This window comes from Papio anubis, chromosome 7 (assembly GCF_008728515.1).
Source record: "Papio anubis isolate 15944 chromosome 7, Panubis1.0, whole genome shotgun sequence".
NCBI lineage: Eukaryota > Metazoa > Chordata > Mammalia > Primates > Cercopithecidae > Papio > Papio anubis.
In genome coordinates, this window is record NC_044982.1 from 68,946,530 (window position 1) to 68,961,119 (window position 14,590).

The 14,590-nt window shown below is 33.0% G+C and overlaps 1 protein-coding gene across 3 annotated transcripts in view; it reads right to left on the reverse strand.

Annotated features, from left to right (window-relative positions):
* Window positions 1-8,287: 8,287 nt before the first annotated feature.
* The window catches only part of MIPOL1 (mirror-image polydactyly 1), a 384,568-nt gene continuing 378,265 nt past the window's right edge, over window positions 8,288-14,590 (reverse strand). Inside the window, exons 13-14 of one of the 3 annotated variants that reach the window (XR_649664.4) lie at window positions 10,342-10,475; window positions 8,288-9,327 (exon numbers count right to left, since the gene is read on the reverse strand). Coding sequence is in view for 2 of the 3 variants with exons in the window: in XM_031668175.1 (XP_031524035.1) it covers window positions 10,409-10,475 (67 nt within the window). In the remaining variant the exon portion in view is untranslated. Of the gene's footprint in view, window positions 9,328-9,725; window positions 10,476-14,590 lie in introns of those variants that run through there. The other 2 variants (XM_031668175.1, XM_009211427.3) reach the window with 2 other exon arrangements.

Consider the following 14,590-nt stretch of genomic DNA (forward strand, 5'->3'; position numbering starts at 1 on the left):
CAGGGCAACCATGCCCTCCCAAGCAACATGGTTAATTGAATAAGGATTCTGAACCTTTTGGCTGCAGATAAACCAAAGTGGTACATGGCTCATAACTCAAACATTTCATTTTAGGCAGCTGTTAATTTTCTTGCCCAGGCTAATTTGGATTATTCAATCATTTTCTTTTCTTTAATGAAAAACTGCTTGTAGTTACTGGTGGGGAAAAAGAGCTGCAATTATGGATCTTGGAAGGTAAATTTATTATCTGCTCATTTTAATCATGTATACAAGTGATACTAAATTCAGAACATTTTATTAGCAGTGCAATTCTCTCTCTCTCTCTCTCTCTCTCTCTGTGTGTGTGTGTGTGTGTGTGTGTGTGTGTGTGTGTGTGTATAGGTTTAATAACATTCCACCTTGACTACTGTTTCCTGCTATGATGGACCTGGTACCTCCTGCAGTAAGCAACTAAAAATGTTGGATAGAATATGAAAAACATCTTTTCAAATTCATCAATATGTTGGCAGTCAATAAGGAATACTCTGAGGCCCAAACCTAAGTAAAATGCAACCCTGAGTGGTAAGTAAGGCACAAAAGGCAGTTTTCATCTTAAAAGCATTTGTCTTATGACAGGGGTAAAGTTGAGCTTGGGTTTTCATGGCCTTGTAATGTAGCAGGGGACAAAGTACAAAGCCAGAACCCATCTGGGGAGAGAAATCTTGAACTCAGGCTATGAATGAAGGATAAAAAAAAAAATTTCCCCTATGAAGTTTATAACCATAAGCTAGCTCTTCTGTGGATTTTCAACCCAAATTAACATTACCTAAGTGGCCTAATAAAAGTCAAATTAAGATTTTAAAGTGATCCAACATGCTTCCAAATGACTGGCAGAAGCAAATGCAAAATTCTGTGGAGGAACCCACCTTTAACCCAGGCTTTGAAAAACTCCATAGAGAACAGTTCTAAGAAGATATAAGTTCACATTAATGAATCACCAAACATTTAAATAAAGACTGCTAGCAGAAATAATAGACAACAAAATCAGAGCAGCAAATACTTGACATGTCAAAATTATCAGAAATTAAGTATGAAATATATGTTTAAAACATGTAAGAAAATAAAAAAAAATTAAAAATACAGGAACTCTAAAAATGATCAAACGCACTTGGAGACAGACAAAATATAACCTCTAGAAATGAAAATTATAATAAAGGAAATTTAAAATTCATTGAATTTCTGCTTCGAGACAAAACAGAATAGTTTGTGATAGACCAGTCCTCCTGCCAACAACAACCAGAAAAGCTGAATAAAGTATAAAAAACAGTATTTGTTTAGAAGTGTTGAAGAGGATGTAAAATAAAGGCAAATAGAGAGACTAAGATTCCAGAAAGGAGAACAACAGAGAGGTAAACTGATGATCTGCAGCCACTTTTCCTTTGGAGGCATTTGCTGGTTCTGGGTGAAGATGAGGGAATTGATAATGTGGGCTCTGTCCTAGCAGAAGATTGCTTCTAGGAATAGGGAAACTAGCAGAGCTTTGGGCAATTTTGCAGGGCTGGAGTGACAAAATTGGAGACCTAAAGGGCCTGACACATATATCTAGTTGGCAAATTCTGAGATATCCTAAGTGAAAGATTAAAAAAGCTAAAATGAGAATTTCTAAAAAAGCTCAGTGAAGATATCACTTTCACCACTGAAGGCCCTAGTGAATTATGCAACAAGAAAGGAGGCAAACCAGAAACAACTGATCCTTATTCAAACTGGAACCCAGATTCAAGCCAACAACAAGTACTTTACTAGATAAAGGTGACTGGGTTTCATTCAGTCATCGCAAGAGAACAAAGGATAAACCCTCTTGGGAGGCAGACAAAATCATCTGGAGGTTCAGGTTATGTTACATTCAATCAAGAATTAATAGGCATGCCAAGAGACAAGATAGATGATAGAGAAAGACCCAGAGGTAATTCAGATATTGGAGTTAATAGGTATGGACTTTAAAGTAATCATGACCAGTATGTTCAGGAAAACAGAGGCAAAGGGGGAAGAAAATAGATTTAGAAAGATGAGTATTTCACTGGAGAATCAGAATGTACAAAAAAGAAAAAAAGAAATTGTAGAATTTAAAAATTCAAAACCTAAAGTTAAGAATTCAATAGATGGCCTTCAAAGCAGAACACAGGCTTACTGAAATAAAAGACAGGTAATCAAAAAAATTCAAAATTGTCCAGGTGTAGTGGCTCATGGCTGTAATCCCAGCACTTTTGGAGGCTACGATGGGAGGAATGCTAGAGGCCAGGAGATAGAGACCAGCTTGGGAAACCTAGCAACACCCCGTATCTTAAAAACACAAAAACAAAAACAAAAATCAAAACTGTTACACATATAGCTAGAAAAAAAGAACGGAAAATATAGGAACACAGTGAAAAGGTTAACATATATGTAATTGAAGTCTCAGGAGGAGAAAGAGATATTGACTAAAGATGTCCTAAAATTGAGAAAAGATGAAGACAGAGCTTTAACAAGGTCTCTGAATTCAAGCAAGAAATATAAAAAGAAGACCACATCAAGGCATAAAATAAAACTGCCAAAAAACAAAGTAAAAGAAAAAAATGTAAAAAGCAATCAGAGAAACAAAAAAGTTTACTTCAAGGAGACAATAAGACTGACGGCTGATTTCTAAACAGGTAAGAGAGAAGCTAGACATTAACAGGATGACATTTTAAAAGATCTACAAGAGGGCCTACACTTCTGGCTACAATGGAATAACAGGGACCAGATTTATCCTGCCACTGTCCTTAAAAAACTGAAAAACAACAACAACAAAACCAAAACCAACACCACCAACCAAATAAAAAGCAATAGTGAAAATACATGAAACAATGTTTTTGGACTTTGGACAATAGGCAGTCCACGACAGTGAATCAAACAAATGAAGTGAGCCCTATGATTGCCCCCGCTTATAGTCTGGAGAATTTACAGAGTGTAGAGTGGGGCAACCAAAACAGAGCTTGGAAGTCTCCCTGAGTTGAGGACACAGAGTTGAGAATCTGGGGACACCAGAGCAGACAGAATTTACAGCTCAGAGTACTGGAGAGAAGAAATTATATGCAGAGAGGGCTGGGAGAGGCTGCACAGAGAAAAAGAGAGAGAGAGCGAGCGAGCGAGAATATACCAGAGAGCGAGTTTGGCTCTGAAGAGCTATAGACCATTCCTTGAGTCTTTCTCTGAGTATTGATCAACACACATATGTGAGCAAATTAGCAAGGCCAGGGTAAAAATCACCAGGAAAGAAAAGGCAGAGCAATGACCTAAACTTACATATGGTCATCATATACTATAAAGAATATAAGGTAATATATTCAGAAGGGGATTGCCTTGGTTGTGAGGAAAACTCTGCTCTAGAATAGCTGCTCTGGTCTTGCCCATCAAAGCATAAAACAGCTTTAAAAGTATTATACTGTTTCTAAGTAATGTAACTGCATTCCTGAACAAAACTCAAAACATTTAAAAAAATACAAAAATATTCAGCACCCAACACGATAAAATTTGCCATAACTGGCATTCAGTAAAAAGTTACCAGCATGTAAAGCAGAAAAATATAACCTATAGTAAGAAAAAAAAAAATCAGTCAATAGAAACAGGCCTGGAAATGGCACAGATAACATAATTAACAAACATGAACATTAAAACAGTTAGTACAGCAATCCCTTTTTATCTGTGGGGGACACATTCCAAGACCCTCAGTAGATGTCTGAAACCAAGGATAGTACCGAACCCTATATAAATTTTTTCCTATATGTACATTTCTATGATAATGTTTAATTTCTAAATGGAGCATAGTAAGAGATAAACAATAACTAATAATAAAATAGAATAATTATAACAATATGCTGTGATAAAAGGCATGTGAATGTGGTTTCTGTCTCTCAAAATATCTTATGGTACCATACTTACCTATTTTTGGACTGTGGTTAGTTGTGGGTAACTAAAACCAAGGAAGTGAAACCACTGTATATGTTTTATGTTGCGGAAGATAATGCAAAATATGAACAAGTTAAGGAGAGCCATACAAAATTTAAAAAACTCAATTCTAACTTATAGAGATGAAAAATACAATGTCCGTGAAGAAAGAGGCCCTGGATGGATTAACAACACATTAGACACTGCAAAAGAAAAGATTAGCAAACTTGAAGACAAAGTAATAGAACTATCCAAAATGAAACAGAAAAAAATTGAAAAGAAATATAATAAAAATATAGTTAGAACGAATAAGATCTAATATTTGATAGCACAACAAGGTGACTACAGTCAATAATTTATTGTACATTTTAAAATAACTGAAAGGGTATAATTAATTGTAACAAAAAAGTAAATGCTTGAGGTGATGGATATCCCATTTACTCTGATGTGATTATTATGCACCGGATGCCTATACAAAAATATCGCATGTGCCCCATAAATATATACACCTACTATGTACACACAAAAAGTAAAAATTAAAAAAAAAGAATGAAGCATGAACAAGTTGTAGGATAACTTTAAGTAGCTTAATATCCAGAGAATAGTAGTTCCAGAGAAAGAAGAAAAAGTGATAGGGAAATATATTGGAAAAAATAATGGCTGAAATTTTCTGATAAAGACTGCAAACATGGATCCAAGACGTTCAGCAAACCACAGGCACAAAAACATGCAGAAATCGACACTACACATCATAATCAAATTGATTAAAACAAGTGACAAAGGGAAAATCTTTAAAGCAGCTAGAGGACACATAATGTACAGAAAATAAAAATAAGAATGACAGCAGGAACAAAGCAAACCAGAAATACTAGAGCAACGTCTTTAAAATACTGAAAAAAATCCACAAAACCCTGTAAACCTCAAATTCTATATGCAGCATTTTTTTCACAGAATGAAGGCAGAAAAAGAGTCACATTTTCAGACATACAAAAGTTGAACCAACAGTTCTCCACTAGTATAGATGATAAATACTTTGGGCAGAAGGAAAATGGTAACAGGTGGATAACATGGATGTATGCAAAGAAAATAAGGGCGCTAGAAATGGTAAATACGTGAGTAAATATCACATATGTTCATTCTTATTTTAAAAATTTTCTTAAATATAATTACTTTTTAAAGTTAAAAAAGTTACAATTATGTGCATATGTAGAAGTAAAATGTGTGACAAATCACAAAGGTCATACATCATGAAACAATAAGTTAGCAAAGTAATGTGATAGTTTAGATATTACCAGTTTATAGAATTTTTGCCCCAAAGACACCTACTGCCCACTTCCACTGCATTCCTCTTGTACTCATGTACTAAATTCTAAGTTCACTCCAGGTGATAACAGTGCTACATAGTCTGTTTACATTTACCTTATCATGATTGAATAATCAAATGCAACAGAAACAGTGTTTTTAGATTTCAGCTATTGACAGCAAAATTCCACGTACATATTCCAAAGTGAGTAGAGGTGCTTTATGGTAGATTTGAGTCAGTCTATTATTTTTTAATTAAAATAATTTGATCTCCCCTCTTAGGTTCTTTCTAACCATATTCACTAAAAATGATATTTCTCTTCAATATTTTATTGCTATAATTTTATTTTATATCTAAATAGTTTTGAAAGATTCCTAAGGTGCCTAACAAATTTGTTCATAGTGACATTTATCTTTATTAAATTTGTTAAGGAAGTCAGACAGTTTGACAGTGAACTTAATCTGTTTCCTTACTGCAATAAATTTTATACTGCATATCTAGTACACTGTCTTCAGGATTGTACATTTATACATTTGATTAAGATCGATGTATAAGAATTGCATTGAACTATGTATAGGATTTGCAATAGGGGATTTTATTTGAATACAAAGTAAATATATATTTTAGACATTTGGGCTTGTGCATTAAAATACATCTTTGTTAATAATCAGATAGTCCAGAAATTGGTGGCTTCTAAAATACTAGCATACACCAAAACTATATTTAGAAGACAATTAGATTAAAAATTAAGCATATAAAGACTTCTGCAAAGGAATATCATTATATACAATATTTTAATGATTCTCAAAAATACACATTTATCATTGTCAAATTCTATTTATGAAGTCCTACATTAAATAATTCAACTTTTAGAAGTTTAACTTAACTTACACTAAAACATGTAATAAAAAAGTTTTTTTTTTTTTTCTAATTTCAGTATTTATGCTGCCGAAGCGAGCACAAGAAAACCTTTTCAAAAAAGATTATTCTAGTAAAAGGATTACAAAAAATTTGGTAACTTGAGATGCTCTTCTGGAACGTATGCTGCTAGTTTAAATGTGCAAGCTCCAACTTAACAAATGCTTAAAATATTTGAGTTTTTAAAACAGTGCCAAAACAAACCACATCTTTTCTAGAGATGACATATTTAGCTAAGCACGATCAAAATAAATCTCTCAACCATTCCATGTATTTGTTTAAAAGCCTAAGAAACCACGTGCATTTCCAATAAAACATGAACAAAATACTGAAATCACTGGAGCCTAACAGTTCATTTATAAATGATTTTTTAAAAAGGTAAATGTATCAGTGTGTGTGCATGCATATATATGTAAAATATGAATAGATAGGTTAGCAGTAAATACTAGTTACCAACAACACAATAAAATCAGTAAAAAATGTGGGTTCCAAACACATCATATGTGAAAAGACAAAAATGTATGAGCCATGGCTATTTCATCATACAATGCCTTATTAATCACAACTATTTGAAAATAGAAACTTTAAAAATAATTGTGATCTTTAAGAATAGTACATATAAAATGTTTTTCTAAGAAACTGTATTCAATATCAAAAGTATACACTTTAATATTCTAGCTTTTTAATAAAATAAACTAATTATATAAATAAGTGACCTGATAAGATGATAGGACTGAGTTTATTTGAATAAGGAAATATACAAAGGATCAACTTTATCATTGAAAAAATAAGCAAAATATTTTATTCCATAAAGTATTTAAAATACATTAATAATTTCTAACTTATTTATAAAATTTTAAATTCTCATATATTAATAATTAATAACTTTGCTTTAACTGCTTATACCTTGCTTATAACCAATAACTTTGCTTATAACTGGTTTTAGCTCTAAATTGTTCTAGGAGATACAGCAAGGCTTGAAGTTTAGACTACCATGTTATAAAACTAAGCTGACAGGTTTTAGCATCAGGCCAAATTAAAAATAGTACAAAGAGACTCATGATATGTTTTATTAGGAATGAATTGTCACAATATTCCTAATTAGTGAAGGCTGAGGCAAAGCATACTGCCACTATAATACCACAGAGAGGTGGTAATAATGTGATGCTGTTTACACATGCAATTCACATTATTGTACTTCATTGAAAGAAATGTGTACAATCTTTTGATTACTAAGGAATTCGTATGTAGTATGTGAAAGAAATGGTACTATAACAACATAAATTGCAAGAGTTAAAATCTTTACTTTGAAATTTTTTTCTTACAGAGAGATTTACAGACTCATAGTTACATGGAATGTGGTTATAAGATCTTAGTTCCAGGTCCCAGCCAGTCCTTGGCAAATTTCAAGACTTACTGAGTCTGTTTCCTCATCTGTAGAATGAATATAATAATAATTATAATGACAGTAATACTAAAATTATCATCATCATTATTATATGGGTTATATATAATTTATTATTATTATGATTGTTGATAGGATCAAATGAAAAGAAAAACAGATGTAAAACGACTTTGTAAATCAAGTGCTACAAATGTTAGTATTAGCATTTCTGCCTTTCCTCTAAGTTACTTATTTTTACAAGAAGAAGTAAATTCTCATGTTACTATAGGATTTAGTAGATGATGTATAAAACAAACTCAAAGCAACATTTCTCAGCAGTGTGGAATACTTCTAAAGTTGCATTATTGTTGAATATATAGAGAACCTATCTTCAGTAGGCAAGGCTATTCATTCATACAGAAAAAATATATAAAGACCATCTGACACACTGTTTTTTTTTTTTTTTTTTTTTGAGACGGAGTCTCGCTCTGTCGCCCAGGCTGGAGTGCAGTGGCCGGATCTCAGCTCACTGCAAGCCCCGCCTCCCGGGTTCACGCCATTCTCCTGCCTCAGCCTCCCGAGTAGCTGGGACTACAGGCGCCCGCCACCTCGCCCGGCTAGTTTTTTTGTAGTTTTTAGTAGAGACGGGGTTTCACCGGGTTAGCCAGGATGGTCTCGATCTCCTGACCTCGTGATCCGCCCGTCTCGGCCTCCCAAAGTGCTGGGATTACAGGCTTGAGCCACCGCGCCCGGCCGCACACTGTTGATGGACACTTTTTAGTGTAAGAAATTAAGATAATATTTGGCTGTAATACTTTGAACTTGAAATTTTGTAGACAACTCATTTTCAAGAGGATGTGATATTTTTGGGAGATTACCTATACTGAACAACAGTGGATGTTACAATTATTTTGCAAATTTAACTTTATAATATCATATTCTATAAAAGTTCCACATCTTAATTATAGGAATTGGTTATTCTAATTTGATCATTTAAGTGTAGAAATATTTGTTTGGAAATCGTGAAATGTCTTTATACTATATTTTGTGTCTTCTAAAAACTCAGACAAAATAACTCAAGAAAAGTTCATCTGTTTTCAGGATTAAACTGAAAATTCAAGTTTACTTGTGACTTATTTTAAGTGAGATCAGGAATGGACTATTTTGTGACAAAAACTTTCTCATTACTTACCTGCACCTCCCAGATGACTTTAAAGATGCTCTTTCTTCACATAGGGAGCTGTTACACATTTCAAATAGAGCCCAGAGACAAAAACTGCATGCATGACTAAATCATTACATATTTCTCTGGTATAGAGTCATTGGTCTATGAGAGGATATAATTATCTTTAGGACTATAGAGCAAATTAAATTAGTTTGTTTTAACCTCTGTTGTCCCTTATTTTCTAATTCTCATAGTTAAAAAATGTACTTCAATGGATACAGATTTAATAGGGAAGAAATAGAGTTTGTTAGTACTATGATTCTTTTGTCACCTATGACAAAGTAGCTTACATTTTCCTGTGGAGTAAAACAAAATTCAAATGGATAATCTACTATAGTATATGAAAGAATGGTGCAATAAATTGTCCTGAATGTACTTATCCTGTAAATAGGCAATGGTAGATAATTTAGCCCAATCTTAAAGATGAATTAAGAATATATAGACTTAGAAAAAAATTTTACTTGCCTACAAAATTTTCACTAATTAAATCGCGACTTGTCTATTTCATTCTGTTCCAGGCACAGTCATTTCCTCTTGGTCTTTCATCTGTCTCATCTAAAAATATGAAAGTATTTTCTCTATAGCTAATTACATAAAAATCTCAGTTCTATTCATAACTTTATATGACTGCTATGCTGTAATGATCTTATTTCTGAAATAAAATAAAAAGCAGGTAACCTCAACCAAATGGCAAGTTTACTTTTTTCTGAATTCTTATATTTCTACATTATAATTTTATTGTATATTATGTATTAGATCCCCCTCCTCCACAACAAAAATCAAATGGCAATTAAAAAAAGATAAACAATAAGAATACTTAACAGGTTTGATGGTCTCTGTTCTTTTAAGACAGAGGCATGCTAATTTTCAAGCAAAAATGACAGAGATTTATAGCTTAAGTAGAATTTAGATAATTATTCAGACCCAACATTAAAAAATACTGACAATGTGAATTTATAAGTACACATTAACAGTCTGCTCTTTTTATTGAAACAGTTTGCATTATTTACAGTGAAACAAAAATCATGCCTTGATGAATGTAATTTTAATATATCCATCTCTTATTAAACAAATTATACATTTAATTCATGGCATCTATATTTAATATCTTTTAATACTAACAAAGATTACATACATGCATTGAAGGAAGACTACACACTCATGTTTAGGCCTCTCTCATCAGTTAAGAAATATTGAAAAATGCATGTATTTGAAGTTTTGACCTAACACAGTGGATTAAAGCTTAGACAATATTTACTTTGCTGCACTTTGATTCAGAAAGGGCCACATGTGAAGATATGATACTAACCAACTTTAACATGTTTCTATAATGATCTCTCAGTAAAAAGATTTATATTAAAGATATTGAGATATAAAATAGTTACAAAATAAGCTGTAACCTTATAGCTACCCATTGGTAAAAGTCTGTAGTTAATATATTTGGATAAATAACTCAAGTCAGCAGCAAAGTGGTTAAACATTTGTGATTTGATTTTATCTCAGCTTGGAATGTGGTTGGAGTGTCCCACTTCTAACAACTGTTTGCTAAGTTAAGGCTTTAGTGTTTACACAGTGTTGAATGAAGCAGCCTGGTCACCAGATGTGATCGCTTCCCCAGACTGTCGTTTTTTTTCAATCAGATCACTGTCCTCATGGTCCCGGTTCCAACCTTCTTTCTCAGTACATCCACCAGCCTTTCCAACCTAAGTTGGGGTTGGGATGGGGGTGAGAAGGGGAAAAAAAAGGGCAATTATTGTTAAGAATGTCCTGGCTGATAAAGGACAGTATTTGCCTGTGACCGAGCAGTCCTCACAGTCATGTTAAGAAACAAAGCATTACTGTGAAAGACACTGCTACAGAGTGCCAAGTATCTGACGTTTCAAAAACCAGCAATGACACAAACTTTAACCCAGATCCTTGAATTATGTCAGCATTAGATGCCACACAAAGTGGCATCTAATAAGATACTTACTTCAATGCATTTACCTACTTGTATTAAGGTTGTGAATGAATCATTTACTATGCAATGACAGGATCACATATTAAATGTAGAATAAACTGATTTTTACCTAAGAAAAGCACATATTTCAAAACAAATACCAGCAATGTTTCACTTGTTACTTAGCTAGATAAGTGATTCACTGGTAGGTATACTGTGTAACTTCTATGAGGTACTAAATTCCCATCTTTTCATAGAATCAGCTGATAAAAATAAAGCCAGAAATTATGTGACTAGGTGGAAAAAATTTCAAGTTACAGTAGAATGGAAATAATTTAAATATACATAATGATTTGATACTAAGAAAACCAGACTTTTTGTTCTAATTAAAAAACAAGTTTCTATTTCTGAGTAGCATAAATACACTGGAAATTACCTACATAGACTTTTTCGTCAAAGAAAATGATTTTTTTTGGTTGATTAAAAACTAGTCAATTAAATCGAAAAGAGAGTCAAAAGTTCAGAAGTCCATTCTGCAGTGTTCTTAGACTACTCTATGAGCGGGAGGTCACATTCACGTGGATCAGTGAGAGTTTTGCTTGACAAAAGATGATAGAATCAGACCATTAATTGGTTTTCTTCTTTTATTTTCTTTACTGAAAGCATAAAACCTCAACCAAAAATCTTGCTTGATGTTATACACACAGAAATCTTCCTTATAAGTAAATATCATGCCTAGCAGTTTTCATATACACAATCTTTCTCTCTCAAAGACTGGTAAGCGGCACAGTCTAGTCTGCTTCACAGTTTGCCTCATTTATATGGATCCATGCATGAGGGTCCTCTGCAAATAAACACAGCACAGAGCTAGACACGAAAGGAATGAGGGTATTCTTAGTGTCATATATGCTGGGTTAGAAGATTTGGAAGTTTCAGTAAGGAATGGACAAATCAACTGCATATAATGCTGAAAACTAGCTGAAGTTTATTGGATGATTTTGTATCTATCAAGAATTCTGTTAACAAAAAACAGGAAAATAAAACAAAATCATTCAGTACATCAAAAAACTTTGCTCTAAGAAACACAGTAATGATCTTAGAGTAAAAAGGCAAATCTTGTCTAAGTTCATTACTACAAACTTTTCTAAAATGCAAACTATACATAAATGTTGTATATCCACTAAAACAGTCTAGTGGTACAAATACCCGAACTAGAAGAGTCATTAGAAAATTCACTGTATTCTCAGATTAGTCTGCAATACTTGAACCTTCCCTAGTGGTTAAAAACTAGTGCTAACTTATACACTCTGAATATTATGACTCATAGGACTACATGAATCCTTTAAGGCAATATTTAATTAACTTGAGTTGTGGATGAGGGGAAAGAAAAATGTATGAATTACAGAATTACACTATGAAATTTTAAGTTTATTGTTAAAATCTGATAGTAACTTGAAATAACCATTAAACAGCTCCCAGCAGAAATCATTATAAGACATTAGTAGCACTTCTTTGCATATATTGTTAAAAGCCAGAAAATATTACTTGCAAACTGGCTAAATGTATCCCTTCTCCATAATATAACTTATACTACTAACTAGTGAAAAAACCTTCTTCACAATATAAAAGCTCTATTTTGTCTAGTTATTATTATTGTTACTATAAATTCAGAATCAGTGGAATCCTAAATTACTGAGATGAATCTGTGTTGTGCTTCTTCTGGCTTCTCCTTTACAGAGAGGCTCATCTGACTTTTGTTTCCTTTTTCTACATTAGGACATCTTTCCATTTAGAACTCTTATATCTTGTTAAGGTAAGAGATTAGGAGGAAATACTTAAATATCATGTTTTGCAATGTCTTCATTATATTTCAACAATTACCAGATCAACTACATTCTCAATTTATCCAGGTCAAATGATTTATGAAAATCTGCTCTCAGAAATGAGAAAAATGTCACTTACTTAGTTTTGTGAAAGCTTACTGACTTCTGTAGCACAATGAAGCACCTATTCCTTCCTGTAAGGAATGGAATACACCTGCCAAACATGGGCTGTGCCAACAGGAAGGTAGACGTGTGTGTCTGTTGAAGCACCTTGCAGGATTTGCCTGCAGGCTATTCTTACTATCCAAATCAATAATGTCCTTAAAAAATTATGTAGCTCACTAAAATAGGCTCCAGATGCTTTAAATATTACTCCATGATATCTTCCCAACATCTTCATGAAACATGAAAAGGGCTAGAGCTAGGATTAGGATTTCTCCATTTTAAATATGAAGAAACTGAAGAACAGACAAGTAAACCCTTATACAAGATTGTGAGGTAAAACAGTGATAAACCTGGGCCTGGTTTCCTTGTTTTTTGTGCAGAGCTATTTCCATTAGGGTTTGAGTTACTATAGACCTACAGATTTCACATTACAGGTTAATGAACTATTTGTCTTAGTAGCATCATTAAAAAATTTTCCTCAAGTTATTCAGTTTATCTGAGGACATATTTGCTGGTGTGTTTCATCTGGTATTCTAGTAACAACATGTTATAAGAAATTAAATTACAACCACAGAACATACATTCTTCTCATCTATACAAAAAACATATTCTAAGATCAACCACACGCTTGGTCATAAAACAAGTCCTCATAAATTAAAAAAATAAAATCATACCAAGCACACTCTCAGACTATAGTGCACTAAAAATATAAATCAATAACAAGAAGATCACTCAAAACTACACAAATACATGGAAATTAAACAGTTTCCTCCTGAATAACTCCTGGGTGAATATCAAAATTGAGGCAGAATCAGAACATTCTTTGAAATGAATAAAAACAGGTATACAAATTACTAAAGTCTCTGGGATGCAGCTAAAGCAGTGTTGAGAGGAAAGTTTATAGTGCTAAATGTCTTCATCAAGTAGTTGTGAAAATCTCAAATTAACAATCTAACTGTATCTAAAGGAACTAGAAAGAAAAGAATAAATAAAGTTAGTAGAAGAAAATAAGTAACTAAAATTAGATAAGAACTAAATGAAGTTGAGATGCAAAAACCCATACAAAAGATCAATGAAACCAATTTTTCAGAAAAATAAAGAAGACTGATAGACTGCTAGCTAGATTAATAAAAGAAAAAAAGAGAGACAATCGAAATAAGTACACTCAGAAATGACGAAGATGACATTACAACTAATCCCACAGAAATATAAAAAATCATCAAAGAATACTATGAACAACTCTATGCACACAAATTAGAAAATCTATAGGAATAGACAAATCAGATGAATCAGTAATAAAAGATCTACTAACAACAACAACAACAGCACTGGACTGGATGGACGCACAGCTGAATTCTACGAGACATACACAGAAGAACTGGTACCAGTCCTACTGGAAACTATTCCAAACAATTGAGGAAGAGGAGCTCTTCCTTAACTTATTCTATGAAGCCAGCAATAGCCTGATATGAAAATTTGGTAGAGACACATGAAAAAAGAAAACTGCAGGCCAATATCCCTGATGAACTAAGACATAAAAAATCCTCTACAAACTATTAACAATCTGAATCCAGTAGCACATTAAAAAGTCAATACACCATGACCAAGTAAGCTTTGTTCTGGGATGCAAGGCTGGTTCAACATATGCAAATCAATAAATGTGACTTGCCACATAAACAAGCCACAATGACTTTTGCACCAACCTATAGGAATTACCATCAGATTACAAAACCAAAGTATATAGGGGGGTAATTTGATAAGAGCCATATAGCTAATGGGTTTTGAAACTGAGACATGATGCTAGGTCTAACTACCATGTTCCTGATTGCTCCAATTTGCCACAATGCTTCCAGAAGTATAGAGACTTTTAAGGCTTATTCCTGAATTTTTG